Here is a 14,653-nt window from a genome sequence, read left to right as displayed (position 1 = left end):
CAACAAATATATACATGTGTCATGTGTTACATTGTTTCCCTGACTTGTCTCGTGCTGTGTGCAGCAGGAACTCTCTTTATTTCTTTATTCTGCTCTCACTCGTTTACATTGTGTACATTAGCGCACAGAGAGGAAGTGAGAGCCGTGTTTGTGTTGAATAAATGACACGAGAATGTTGGGAAACCCGGAGTTGTAGAGGGAAGAAGAAGAGGAGGAGGAGGAGGAGGCTGCTCCGCCTCAGAGAGAGAGAGGGGGAGAGAGAGATTCACTCACACACACACTCACTCACTCACTCACACACACTCACGTACACTCACTCAGTCACACACACGGTGCAGCGGCGCTGGACCGGGAGGCGGCAGAGCAGCGCAGAGCAGCGCGGACACACGCAGAGTTTGTGGCGGCGGAGCGGACACCGCGCGTCGGGCTTGGAAACTATAAACCACCGGAGCTGCTCTTTTCTTTTCTTGGGGAGACTTTTTTCCGCTTTTTTTTATAATTAAAAAGCCAATTTTTCTCCTCTTTTTTCCTCCCACACCTCCGTCCGCTGACACTTCTTCTTCTTCTTCTTCTTCCACCGCCTTCACCTCCCGCAGAGAGCCGGAGGATGCTGCCTCTGCTCCCGCTGCTGTCACCGCAAACTGGCCCGCAGTGAGTGAGGCAGTGAGTGGGTGACATCTCCTCCTCAGCGCTGCACAGCACGGCTCGGCTCGGCTCGGCTCGGGTCTTCCCCCGGCTGCAGCTCCAGCAGAGAGAGACAGAGGGAGAGAGGGAGAGAGGGAGAGGAGGCACCGGCGCGGCGGCAGCAGCGCAGCGCAGCGCAGAGAGGATCCGCGGAGCCGCAGCAGCAGCAGCAGAAGCGGCTCTTTTTCTGGGCACGACAGAGAAGAAAAAGTGGATTATCACCACTTCTTTCTCCGGCTGGATTTCCCTTATTTCTTCTTCTGTTTTTTGTGTGGATTGGTTAATTCCGCCCAAACCTCGGGGGATCTGATCCGGATCTGCTGCGTCCGAACACCGAGGAGGAGCGGAGCTCGGTAACCGGGCTGGAGCGCTCCAAACTGGGGAACCGCGCGGCTCTCACCCGCTCCAGGTACGAACTTCTCTCTCTCCATCATCATCATCATCATCATCATCACTCCTCATATATGTGTGTGTGTGTGTGTGTGTGAACACACTCATAAATGTGTTAAATCCACGTGAGTCTCAGTGACATTTACGCGCTGCTCATTCTCGCTTTTACGCACGAGGATAAAAAGCACTTTTACGTCCATTTGCGCCACTTGCGCGTGACTGACACGCACTCAGTCCCTCACGCAGTCACTCGCAGTGAACGCGTGATTCCTGTTGCTGTGTGTAAACACTTGTTGTCGGTGTTAAAGCAGCGGAGAGCGAGCTCTCACTGATGCTCGTTCCCAGCCTCTAATCTCGTGTGACGGCTGTTTTCAGAGCGAGATTACACTTAGAGCACGCATTGATCCGCATCGATCCGCGCGCGTCCTCGACATGATATTACCTCCGCGTCTGGCGGTAATAAAAAACCCCGCGCGCGTGCTGTGGGTCACCGGCGGCTTCACCTCACCTCAGACTCCCGCTGCTGCTGCTGCGTTAGTGCGCAGAGGAGACAGAAGAGTGCATCAGCATCATCATCATCATCATCATTCTGAGTTCTGCACAGACTGCTATAGAGTGGCGCGTGCACACACTCTTCATCATCATCATTTTTTTTCTCCTGGATTGAGTAAAACCTGACTTGTTACCAGTCGTGACCACCAGGTGGCGCAGTGACCGTGCGTGAACATCTTCAGGGTGAGACTCGTGAAGTCTGTGGATGATGGGAGCGTGAATGAATGAACGCGTGAGATACAGCCATGTTTTCTCTCTTTAATGACAAAGCGTCAAAATGTCGTCAAGGCCACGCCCCTTTGTCGGAAACTCTTTTTTTTTCTTTACCACATCCACTGATTCTCAAATATAAATCTGAAAAATGACACCAAAGACAAAATGTGATTTTCCTAGAAGGAGTTCGTTAAATTACGACACGTATTTACAAAACAATGCTAGGTAATTCCGAAATTCAAAATGTTGCGACTTCAGGTTTTGCTCTAAGGATTTTTCGTGTGTCAGTTTTTTTTTCTTTTCGTACGTGGAGGAAAAAAACTTGGTAGTTTAAATTGAGCGTGTATGAAGTCATTTTAGCCACGCCCCCTTTTTATATTATTACATGTAAGTCATGTGATTTGTTAAAAAAATATTTGTTTCGCACATTAAAGTCGTGAAATGATGTCATGAAGTAATTTTTCTGAAAAAGATGAAGAAAGGTTGCAGATTTGCACACCGCGTTCTTCTCGTGACAATCACTGCTTTTACAAAAAAAAGTTCGGAATAAAAATCGTAAAACCTCATTAAAACCCTCACACACACACACACACACAGAACCTGAGCCTCACGGGCACCTGTAGATTCCAATCTTCCTCTTCTTCCTCGTTTTTAATTGTATTGCGTAATCTGTGTTATTTTCTTTCACTCTTGTTGCGTAGATACAGATTAAAGGAGGCGGAGTTTCCGTTAAATCCCACACACACTAATACAACCCACGTACATACATGACATCTCTCTACATACGAGGTCACCTATATGGAAATATAGGACTTATGTGTCTCTATATGATGATTGTAAAACATACGTATATATATATATATATGTATATGTATATGTATATACACACACATGCATGTTGTGAAATGTGTAAATATTTGTTCATATACGTGTTAAACGTACGCGTCACAGTCATGACATGACGTTTTCACCTCATACATAACAGCATATACTGTGTAAAATAATATATAATATAATATATATATATATATTGTATTATATATAGTATTTATTCATATAGTTAGTATCTACATCACTCTTGATGTTATATATAGTAAATCAATATGTGTGTATGTAGATCTCACACACACACACACACACAGAGGCAGCACCTGTAGATTCAGATCTAACCTTTTCCTCACACACACACACACACACACATATATATATATATCCAAGTATTATTCTGCATGTGTTGTTGACATTAATCTTAATCTGACGTGGTGTGGGCGAGAGTTTCGAGGGGAGTGGGCGTCGTCCTCGTCACCTCTGCAGGCGACAGTGGCGACGGCTGCGGTTTCACCCGACAGGAATCCAGTCCGGCCGGTCGCTCCGGTTCTCCGTCTTTTCTTCTCTGTTATTCTCTAGGGAGAGAGAGAGGGACGGTGGGCGTCCGACCTGCTCTACGTGTTAGAGAGAGAGAGAGAGAGAGAGAGAGAGGAGGCCGAGGCTTCACAGGAAGCTCAGCAGCCGTGTGAACGTCTCTGTTCCCACACTTGACCTTTGACCCCTCTCCTGTCGCCTTCATATTAAAAACACTCGAGGACTCGGCGCCTCCTGCTGGAGCGTCCTCCTCCTCCTCCTCCGTCGTCTGCGGTTAAAACCGTGAGCGTTTTTCTTGTTTTTCTTGACGTTTTCCCGCGGGATTTAAAAAAAAAACACAACAAGAAAATGTCTCATTAAAGTCTCCGAGGTCGACTTTGTGGTTCCAGGTCAAACTGCGCCGCTCGCGGACGTGGAGGAGATTTGCGGCTTAAAGGGGCGTGGGATTACACGTCGCCGCCTCCTCTCGTTCGCTGCTGTGTGCGACGTCCACCAGCTCTGTGAGGACGGAGGACGAGCGGCGTCCACTCCACGTATAAACCGAGACGTGTCAACACACACACACAGTTACACAGTGCCGACACACTCAGTTGTTCCGATAAACAACTGAGTGTATTTTAGTGTGGATGAACAGAAATTGAGACTTTTATTTTGAAACCTTGGGATCGTATTTTGGTGTGGATGAAAAGAAACCATGATTTTTACTTTGAAAATTTTCTTTTTGTGTTTTAGTGTGGACGGACAAAACTTGAGACTTTTATTTTGAAAACTGATTGATAGTGTTTTAGTGTGGAAGAACAGAAATAGCAAATTTTACTTTGAAAACTATCAGATTGAGTTTTTGTGTGGACAAACTGAAACTGAGACTTATTTTGAAAATTGCATGGATGTGTTACAGTGTGGACAAACGGAAATTGTGATTTTTACTTTGAAATTTTCCTGATCGTGTTTCAGTGTGGATGAACAGGAACTGAGAAATCTATTTTGAAAACTGTTTGATTGTGTTTTACTGTGGACGGACAGAAGTTGAGACTTTTATTTTGGAAACTTGTCTGATTGCGGTTTTGCGTGAACAAACAGATATTGAGACTTTTATTTTGAAAGTTGCATGGATGTGTTTTAGTGTGGACAAACAGAAACACAGACTTCATGAATGGATGGTGTTTGAAGACTTTCTGAAGTCTAATCTGAACATTTTTCAGATTAAGACGACGTGAACCCCAGGTTTTGACTTGATGGTGGCGCTCCTGTGTTAAATGAGTAGGGTAGAAAATTCATGGTGGGAGACAAAGGTCTGTCGTGGTTGTGGGCGGCGTTGTCAGCAGATGTTTGGGGGCGTGTCCTGGTCTCCTGGTTTCCTGCTGTAAATGAGACTAAAAGCTCTTTTTTTTGAGCCGCTGTTTTTACGACTCTATTGATTTCCTTCCCGTTCTGTCCGTGGGTTAAAGTCACTGGGACGGATTTGAAAGTCGCTCGTGTCGGAGACGCCGGAGAAGAAGCTCGATGAGAGGATGAGAGGATGAGAGGATGATCGTCGTAGATTATTTGAAAGAGAAATCAGCGATTTTAACATCACAGCACACGGGAGTCGTCGATCCACTGCTGCCTCCATCACTGAGTTCAAATGTCTCATTTTGTCACTTCGGCTTTTGAAATCCTTCGTTACGATTGAAATCAGTGACACAGAGTGACCACACGAGGCAGCAGAGGACCAGCAGCTCCTGTGTCCCCACGAGCTAAAATCGCTGATTTTCTCTATGGGGTTTGGTGTGGGAGAGTGAGTGGTTTACAAACTTCCTGTTTCCTGTTGTAAAGTCTAGTCTAAATAGATAAATTATTATTATTATTATTATCAATAGTAATAATAGTAGTAATAATCCACAGGCTGCCATAGTCGCACACGTAGAATAAATATGTTGCAGTGGATTTAAAGCAGAACAACATTGTGATGATTCCTGCTGTTCATCTGTTATCCACTCCCATAATCCTCTGCTGCTGCTGCTGCTGCTGCTGCTGCCAGACCATCAGTGTGTGTGTGTGTGTGTGTGTGTGTGTGTGTCACATGACAGATTTCCTGCCTCAGTGCCTCTGAGCAGCCGCCGCAGTGAAACCAGTCCTGAAACCATGAGAATCAGTGAGTCAGCGAGATTAAATCCAGCATTTCCTGTGTGACAGTGGAGTCGCACGGACACACACACACACACACGCGTTTACAGAAGGCGTGGACACACACACACACACACACACACGCACACACACACAGACACACACACACACACACAGACACTCAGGTGTGTTTGGTCTCCGCTGCAGGACACAGTTGTTTCTGTGTCAGCGCGGTGAAGTCACTCATGTTTATTTAGTGATCACTGGAGAGTGTTTAACCTCGGCTGAGTCACCGCTCGCTGCCAAACCTCAACACAAACCAGCGTTCAGAGGAGTAACTGACACAAATCTGTCCATCCACACTAAAACACACGTTAATAACAACTCATTATTAACCTTTGTTTGTCTAAAAATAAAAATATAAACCCAAATCTTGCGTGGTTGGGTTTAACGTGGATGAACAGATTCTGAAAACTGCGAGGAAGCGTTCTATTGTGGATGGACTGAAACTGGGTCTTTTACTTTGAAACTGTGAGGTTTTGTTCTAGTGTGTTGGAGCAAAGAAACTGGATCTTTTATTGTGAAAATTGCCGTGTTGTGTTTGAACGTGGACAAAGAGCAACTTAGCCGTTTTATTTTGGAAACTGTCAAGTTGTGTTTAGCCTTGGACAAACAGAAACAGAGACATTTATTTTGAAAGCTGATTGTGTTTTAGTGTGGATGGACAGAAACTGAAACTTTTATTTTGAAAACTGTGTTTTAGCGTGGATGGACAGACACAGAAACTTTTATTTTGAAAACTGATTGCGCTTTAGCGTGGATGGACAGAAACGGAAACTTTTATTTTGAAAACTGTGTTTTAGTGTGGATGGACCGAAACTGAATCTTTTATTTTAAAAACTGTGTTTTAGCGTGGATGGACAGACACTGAAACTTTTATTTTGAAAACTGATTGCGCTTTAGCGTGGATGGACAGACACTGAAACTTTTATTTTGAAAACTGATTGTGCTTTAGCATGGATGGACAGACACTGAAATTTTATTTTGAAAACTGTGTTTTAGTGTGGATGGACAGACACTGAAATTTTATTTTGAAAACTGTGTTTTAGCATGGATGGACAGAAATTAAGGCTTGGGATTGTGCTTTGGTGTGGACGAACAGAAACTGGGACCTTTATTTTGAAATGTGAAGGGTTACGTGATTTGGTCACATGACCTTTTTTTCTTTTATTGGTCGTAACCATGACGACACCTGTCACTGATGTCAAATAGAAAACACACATTAGTGTGGACGGAGCCATGTCAACCCCGGTGTCGACTCACTGCACTGTGATTGGCAGGTGAATGGAGACGTACAAAAAAGGGGGCGGGGCTAGTGAAGTACGATTTGGCGTCTCATGCTGCTATGGCAACAGACTTTTTTACCCCCAACTTCAAAGGATGTTATGAAAACAACACACACACACACACACACACAGGTGGAGTCAACTGGTGTGGGTGTGTGTGTGTGTGTGTAATCTGGATGAAACAATAGAATGAATGGAGTAATCTCCTTTGTGCTGCCTGGTGAGGAGACCACACACACACACACACACACACACACACACACACACACACACACACACACACACAGGATGGTCCAGTTCACCTTCTGAGATCCCAAAAAAAAACATCAAAGCATCGTTTGATTTTCCTGTGTGTGTGTGTGTGTGTGTGTGTGTGTGTGTGTGTGTGTGTATAAAAAATGTCCCCAGAAACTTCCAGAACTGGTTTTCAGTTCTGGAAAACGTCCAGAAACGTCAGGTTTTCACGTCTCGTTGGTAATTGTTGTAAATATGTTTCCTGTGTAATTACAGAGGAAATGACTGGGATTAAAAAAATGACACCACAGATTATTTAACCTGTTGCGTAACCTGTCTCACACACACACACACACACACACACACACACACAGCTTTGTCTTCAGATCACAGCTGTGATGTTTTTTTTTTAAATGTGACCACACTGAGTTTTCTGTTCTGAAAGTTTGTAACAAAGAGCAAGTTTATAGTAAGTTTATACTTTTCAATGTTTAAAACATTCATCTCATCAGGTTTAGTCCACACTGTATAGCGTTTTCAAGACCCTAAAATAAACACTGCTCGATTTTAGTGTGGATTTATAGGAACTTGGGGACTTTTATTTAGAAAACTCAATCGTTTAGCCTGGATTGGGCAAAAGTGAGACTTTTATTTTGAAAGCTGTAAGGTTGGGGTGTTAGTGTGGATTTAGAGAAACTTTTTTATTTTGAAAACTCTGGTGTTATGTTTTAGCCTGGATAAGCAAAAGTGAGACTTTTATTTTGAAAGCGGCGGTGTTGTGTTTTAGCCTGGATAAGCAAAAGTGAGACTTTTATTTTGAAAGCTGTGGTGTTGCATTCTTAGAGTTGATGATCAGAAATTTGTTTTATTTTGAAAGCTGCAAGGTTGTGTTTTAGTGTGGATTTATAGAAACCTAGACTTTTGTCTTTTAAAACTCTGGTGTTATGTTTTAGCCTGAATTAGGGGCAACAGAGACATTTATTTTGGAAGGTGCAGGGTTGTGATGCATTTTGAAAACAGTCGATCTGTGTGTCTTTGTGTGAACTGTTAGACAATAGGACTTTTATTTTGAGATTGCTGGCATTGTGTTTCAATATTGATGGTTGGAAATTAGTTTTATTTTCAAAAACGGTTGTATTTCAATGTGGATGACCAAAAATGTAGACTTTTATTTTGAAAGTTGTGGGTTTGCTCTTTAGCGTGGACTATTGGGAATTTTTACGTTTTATTTTGAAAACTGGCGTTGTGTTTCTTAATGATTTCGAAATGAGTTTTTGAGAGGTTGTGTTTTAATGTGGACAAGCAGAAATGAGGACTTTTATTTTGAAAACTGCAGGGTTGTATTGTACTGTGGATGATCAGAAACTGTGAGACCTTTATTTTTTGTTTCTTAATGGACAACCAGAGACATTTATTTTGAAACCTCTGATGTTGTTGACATTTTTTTTTAAACCATGTTGACATGAATGCAGGTTTGATTCAGAGATGTTTGCTCTGGTGGGCGGGGCTTTGGTACAGCAGCCAATCAGGCTGTTTCTCACACTGGCTGTAGGGGGCGGGGCTGTGTGTTTTTTAGGGGATGGGGCCGTTGGGAAACTTGACTTTCCAGGCTGTTTGGTAGTTGGTGTTTTTGACTCAGAGGAAGGGAACGTTGTGGACACAGTGGACACTTTGATCGGCTCAGTGTGGACACGTCTGAAGGTCAGTGGACACATGGTGGACCAGTGGTCACATTTGTGGATTTCAGGGTTATTTTGGCTGAGATAAATCAAGAAATTATTCATTTAAACTGGATTAACAGAACATTTTTAATATATTTTGTCTTTCATACGGTCTTAAATTACACACGTCAGGACGTTTTATTTATGTCGTAAATAAATATAAATAATTTTATGCTGTTGTAAAGTAAAAAAAATAAGCATGTTTTTCAAAATAAAGCACTAAAACACAATTTCAATATAGAACAAAAACTTCTAAAATATCACGGTGGTTTTTAAAGAATTAAATTGAGTTTCTGTGATTTTTCGGCTTCTTAAATATTTAACCAGATAAACGTGAACCTTGACTTTGTTGATATTTGAACGCGTCGCAGCGAGTTCTGCTGACCAGCAGCCGACCATCGATCTGTAGACTAATAATTAACCACAAAGTTAATCACTGACCATTTTAATAATCAATAAAGCAGCTTGTCCTGTGGTTTAAGCTTCTTAAATGGGAATATTTTCCCGCTTTCTTTGCTCCTGTAGGAGACAAAACTGATATTTTGGTTTATCAACACAATAAAAAAGCGTCACAGTGCTAATAAATCAATTAGTTGACCAAAGAAATTGAGTTCTGACTATTTTAAGTATAATTAAAGGCATTTTTCTGCGATTTAAGCTTCTTAAATGTGAATATTTCCTTAATTCTTTGCTCCTGTGTGAGAGTGAACTGATATTTTTTAGTTTGTGAAGCCAAAAGAAAGACACTTGAATGCATCACAGTGAGCTACAAGACAATGTCAATGGTTTTACATCAAATTACGTTAATTATTTGACTTAACCATTTGAAATGATCAATAAAGAGACTAAAACGGGAATTAAAGCCGCTTTAAACTAAATATTTGTGTTGTGTCAAAAAAAAAGACATTTTAAACGCATTGTTACGAGTGCCGATGAAGGCATTTCGTAGAAAAACAGCTCAAAATGTGGATTTTATCAGTTTAAAGAACATTTTTAATCTATAAAACTGATATTTATGACACATTTGTGTTAACAGCTGTAGTTTACTGTGTGTGTGTGTGTGGGGGGGGGGTGCTACTACTAGCAGCTGCAGCTAATGTAAAGTAATGTGATGTAACGCACACATTAGCACACACACACTGAATGTGAATGGTGAACACACACTGCAGGTGGTAACGACACCGTTCGGATGCTTTGTCATGTACAGTCGTGAGGACACGCCCCCCTCTCTCTCTTCATTGTGAGTCGATGTCTCTCGCCCGGCCGCAGAGACACAACGACTCAAACGTCACAAAGAGAGAAATTCTACTGTCCTTAAAGGCCTCACAGACCCCGCCCCCCCCTCCACCCCCCACCCACCCACCGCAGTGTCTTTGTCATGTAACACACACACACACATAAACAGGCTGGTGGTTGGTTTGTTGGTTGATGAGAAAGTTTCAGGCTGTGGGAAAAAGGACACACTGGACTGTCCCTGAGGACACACAGAGACAGAGACACGTGAACGTATGAACATGTGTTCATGCTCATGAACAAACAGGAAGTTGCTGCTCTTTGATTTTTCTGTTTTTAAGACTTTTGACCGCGACTCTTATTTTAGACTCCGAGACTCTCACGACCCACGATGCTTTGCTCTTTTTTTTTTTAAACATGTCACAGTTTATATAACATGAACTCTAAGATTCACACGTCTCTTCTGACCAAAGAGTCTGGAAATAAAGCCGAAAATCTACGTCTAAGATATCGTAACAACACGTTTTATCTCACTGTGACACAGGAAACGGACGTTTGTAAAGCACTCACTCTCCCACACCAAAGCCCATAGAGAAAACCAGGGATTTTAGCTCGTGTGGTCACTTTAAATGGCAGAAATGTCTGAAATCGTTCCATTAACAGTGTATTTATTTGTGTATATTCTCCGTATGTGAAAGAAACGACTCGAAAAACTCCTTCAGTCAAAGATAAAACTTTCACATCTTAATTAAAATCCAGGATTTAAACATGTCCGGAGGTCACAGCAGCTCATTGATCTCAGCAGGTGCAGAAAGTTTGATTTCCTCGCTGCCCCTGAACGCCTCATTTCTCTCCCTCTCATTTATATTCACCTGTCGGCAAAAACAGGAGGTCACGGTGAAACAAGCCGCGGCGCGGCCGCCGAGTCGAGCCATCGACCGAGAACGAGGGTCCGGATTTTAACCCGACAATAATCACGACATGAAACCGTCAATATACGAGTTTACAGTCTGATCACGTCTGTCTCCGTGTTTATTAGTATAATCTCTTATAAAACACAGTTTATGTGTAAAATATTGTGTATTTTCCACAAAAAACACACATTTGTTAGTAAAAACTAGTTTAAAAAACATAAAAAACGTGTTTTTCGTGGCCTTTTATGTCGAGGTTTTGTAGTTTTTTTGGTCAGACTGGACGTCGGCCAGCGTGTTCCAGCTCTGTTACCACGGAGACGTGTGAAAGGGGCTCAGAGGTCAGAGGTCGTGGTTTAGGGGTATTTGGCAGCTCCGGGGGAAAAAATGTGAGAAAAGAAACACACACACACACTTAAACTGTGGTCACTGTGTGTGTGTGTGTGTCACAGTCACAGCAGGAGACAACAGCTGACACTAAAATGAACAAATGCACACAAACAGCAACATTTGTTACTTTTACACTTTAACTTTTAAAATTTGATTGTTTTTTTTCCTAAAGTTGAACAATTAAAAAAATATTTGGCTAAATTTAAACACTTTTTAAAGATTATTATATATATATACATATATGTATATATATATATATATATATATATATATATATATTTAATTTAGTTAAATACTTTTATTTTACAAAAAGGCACAAGGATGTTCTCAAATTTTTTTACCTACGTAAAAGCAATAACAAATGTTCTTAACTTTCTAAATATTTGTCTTATTTTTTATAATTATTTTGGAGGAAAAAACAGCTGCAATATTTGCCTTTTCTTTATTTCAAAATGTTTGTATTATTGTTTTTTGGTTGTCTCCAAAATGTTTTGAAGTTTTTCTCAAACTTTGTGTTTAAAATATTTTGTCTAAAGGTTTTACCATAAAAACATAACTTATAATAATTTTCTTTCTCAACGACTGAGAAAGAATGTGTGGAACTTACAGGTGAGGGGGCGGGGCGAGGGGCGGAGCCACACTCGCAGGTCTTAAAGCAGGTGCAGGGGGTCGATACTGTGACATTTGAAGAACTTTATTGGCTGTTTGTTGTGACAACGCGACGGGCTGAGATCGTTGGTTGATTAATCGGCGGATTAATGAGCACAGCTTGATTTTGAACACACACACACACACACACACACACACACACAGAATCAGGAGGAAGACTTAGCTTCCTGTTCAGCATGCTGATCCGTGTGTGTGTGTGTGTGTGTGTCCTTAAATCAAGGTCGTGAGGAGAGTCAGAAAAAAACAAGCTCTTCAGATTAACCTTGGCGACCTGTGGCCGTGTGTGTGTGTGTGTCGCGGGAGTCGCGAGTTTTGTCCGTGAAAACATGACGCACGCATCGATCGCGGCTCAGTGAGACGTCTTCAGGGATCTGCGAGGTCTGGAAAAACGAAAAAAAAACATCACAAATATAAAAAAAGGAAACACATTCATACCTGGAGGTGTTCAGTGGCCTTGTGTGAAGTCAAACAACAACGTTCCAACATTAAAATAAAGTCTGGAAACTTCATACATTTAAAGAGAGGTCGATTTTTGCTCTGAAACACGGCGTAAACATTCTTTTACGTGTCTTAAATGACTCTAAAGTACGTAAATAAAAGCAGTTTTCTTCATCGCAGGACGTTTATCGTAACGCGGGTTTCAAATGTTGATGTTTTTATTTTATGTGTTATCCACTTCACCAGCATCACCACCACATGTGTCCTCTAGGTGGCTCTTAGTTAGCGATGTCATTTGTTGATGGACGGACATTTTGTCCTCTTCGTTTTGGACAAATATCGCAATGTTTCGTAGCGCGTTTCCCCTTGGAATATATTCATAATTTACTTTATCGCGTGATTCTTAGCGCTAATTTTAAAAAAAAAAATGATTTTAACGAGATGCAAAATACGACGTCAGAATTTGATACTGCACTTATTACATGTATTACGGTAAAGTGACTTAAAGTGGCTGTTAGCCATGTCGTTTTTTCTTCTAATTTACTGCCGTTAGCATTTCGTTAGCTAAGCTGGCAGCCATTTTGTCTCCTTCGTTTCTGACAAAATAATGTTTGGTAACGTGTTTCCCATGGAATATACCGATTACCTTGCGCTACATACGTACGCAGTACTGTACCGTGGATTCTTAGCTGTACTTTAACAAACGTCCCTTGTCTCTTTCAGGCTGCTGTCGCTCAGAGAAATGGCGTCGCTCAGGTGGGAGGTCCTGTCCGTCGCGGCGGTTTTCCTGCTGGTCTCCTGTGGCGCCGCCCCCTCCGACATCCTGTACCGCGTCCCTGAGGAGCAGCCGCCGAACACGCTGATCGGCAGCCTGGCGTCGGACCGCGGCCTGCCCGACACCGGGCACCTGTACAAGCTGGAGGTGGGCTCGCCGTACCTGCGCGTGGACGGCAAGACGGGCGACATCTACACCACGGAGACGCCCATCGACCGCGAGACCATGAAGGACTGCCGCAACCTGTTTGAAGGGGACAAGTGTTTCCTGGAGTTCGAGGTGTCCATCACCGACATGGTGAAGGGCATCGGGTCGGGGCCGCGGCTCATCGAAGGCCGCATCGAGGTGCTGGACATCAACGACAACACGCCGCAGTTCGCCTCGCCCATCCTCACCCTCTCCATCCCAGAGAACACGCCCATCGGCGCCCTCTTCTCCATCCCCATGGCGATGGACAGGGACTCCGGCACCAACGGCGTGGCCGAGTACTCGCTGAGCACCGGGCCCGATGCCGACCAGCTCTTCAGCCTCCAGGTCGCCGTGGACTCGGACGAGAAGCTGCCGCAGCTGGTCGTCATGGGCAACCTGGACCGCGAGAAGAAGGACTCGTACGACCTGAACATCCGCGTGGTGGACGGCGGGAAGCCGGCGAGGGCGAGCAGCGCCCTGCTGCGCGTCACCATCACCGACCAGAACGACAACGCCCCCAAGTTCGAGAGGAGTCACTACGAGGCGGAGCTTCTGGAGAACAGTCCGCTGGGTCACTCTGTCCTGCAGGTCAGTTCTGATCCACTGATCGACTGCGTCACATGATCACGTCTTCATCTCACTGTGAGACACACTTTTACAACAGGAAACTGAAGTTTGTAAACCACTCACTCTCCCATACCAAAAAGTGGGAGAGTTTACGGTCTACGATACTTCAGTTTCCTGTTGCAAAGGTCTGTTTAACAGTGAGATAAGACGTCGTAGAACTGAAATCACATCATCATATTAAATAAAATTATAATTATAGTTATTTAATATAAACTAATTTGCTGGTTTGACCACTTAAAGGAGAATTTGTAGAGTAAAGTTTTAATCTGGATTCGGCAGAGCAGGAGTTTCAAGTCTCTCGAGCGGTGACTCACACACACACACACACACACACACACACACAGATGCTGCGGCGGAGGTGAAGCAGGGCGTGAGACCGCGGCGCGTAGTCACATATTAACCACGGATTCAACTTCACCTTTGAGCCGGAGGAGGTGGAGGAGGAGGAGGAGGGGGAGGAGGAGGGGGAGGAGGAGGGGGAGGTGTCACAGCCAGAGCGGGAAGATTCAACGACATCCTTGTTAATGCATGACTTAATCTGAGTCAGTGGTGAGATTATTCCACGGAGTTTTATTGGCGTACGCCGCTGACCTCCTGAACCACTACGTCACGTCATACGTGACACATGCGTGTAAACGTGTCACATATACACGCACAGGTCTTCTCACAGTGAGAGGGAGTCTGCGCTTGTTTTCAAACCGACACGTGATTGTAGATCAGTTTTCTATCTTCCACGTTTCACTGCTGTCAATCTTAATCTCGGTTATTATGTGAGATTGGACTAGATTAGATTAAAAAGTCTCACCTTCAGAT

General features: G+C 43.3%; 1 protein-coding gene across 4 annotated transcripts in view; it reads left to right on the top strand.

Annotated features, from left to right (window-relative positions):
- Positions 1-278: 278 nt before the first annotated feature.
- Positions 279-14,653, top strand: part of LOC131472439 (protocadherin-1-like) — a 160,123-nt gene continuing 145,748 nt past the window's right edge. For 2 of the 4 annotated variants that reach the window (XM_058649620.1, XM_058649619.1), the window contains exons 1-2: positions 281-1,093; positions 12,973-13,801. In XM_058649620.1, coding sequence (XP_058505603.1) covers positions 12,992-13,801 — 810 coding nt within the window. In that variant the 5' untranslated portion in view covers positions 281-1,093; positions 12,973-12,991. Of the gene's footprint in view, positions 1,094-8,499; positions 8,589-12,972; positions 13,802-14,653 lie in introns of those variants that run through there. The other 2 variants (XM_058649616.1, XM_058649618.1) reach the window with 2 other exon arrangements.

Source organism: Solea solea, chromosome 14 (assembly GCF_958295425.1).
Source record: "Solea solea chromosome 14, fSolSol10.1, whole genome shotgun sequence".
Taxonomy (NCBI): domain Eukaryota; kingdom Metazoa; phylum Chordata; class Actinopteri; order Pleuronectiformes; family Soleidae; genus Solea; species Solea solea.
This window is presented reverse-complemented; position numbering and strand designations above follow the sequence as displayed.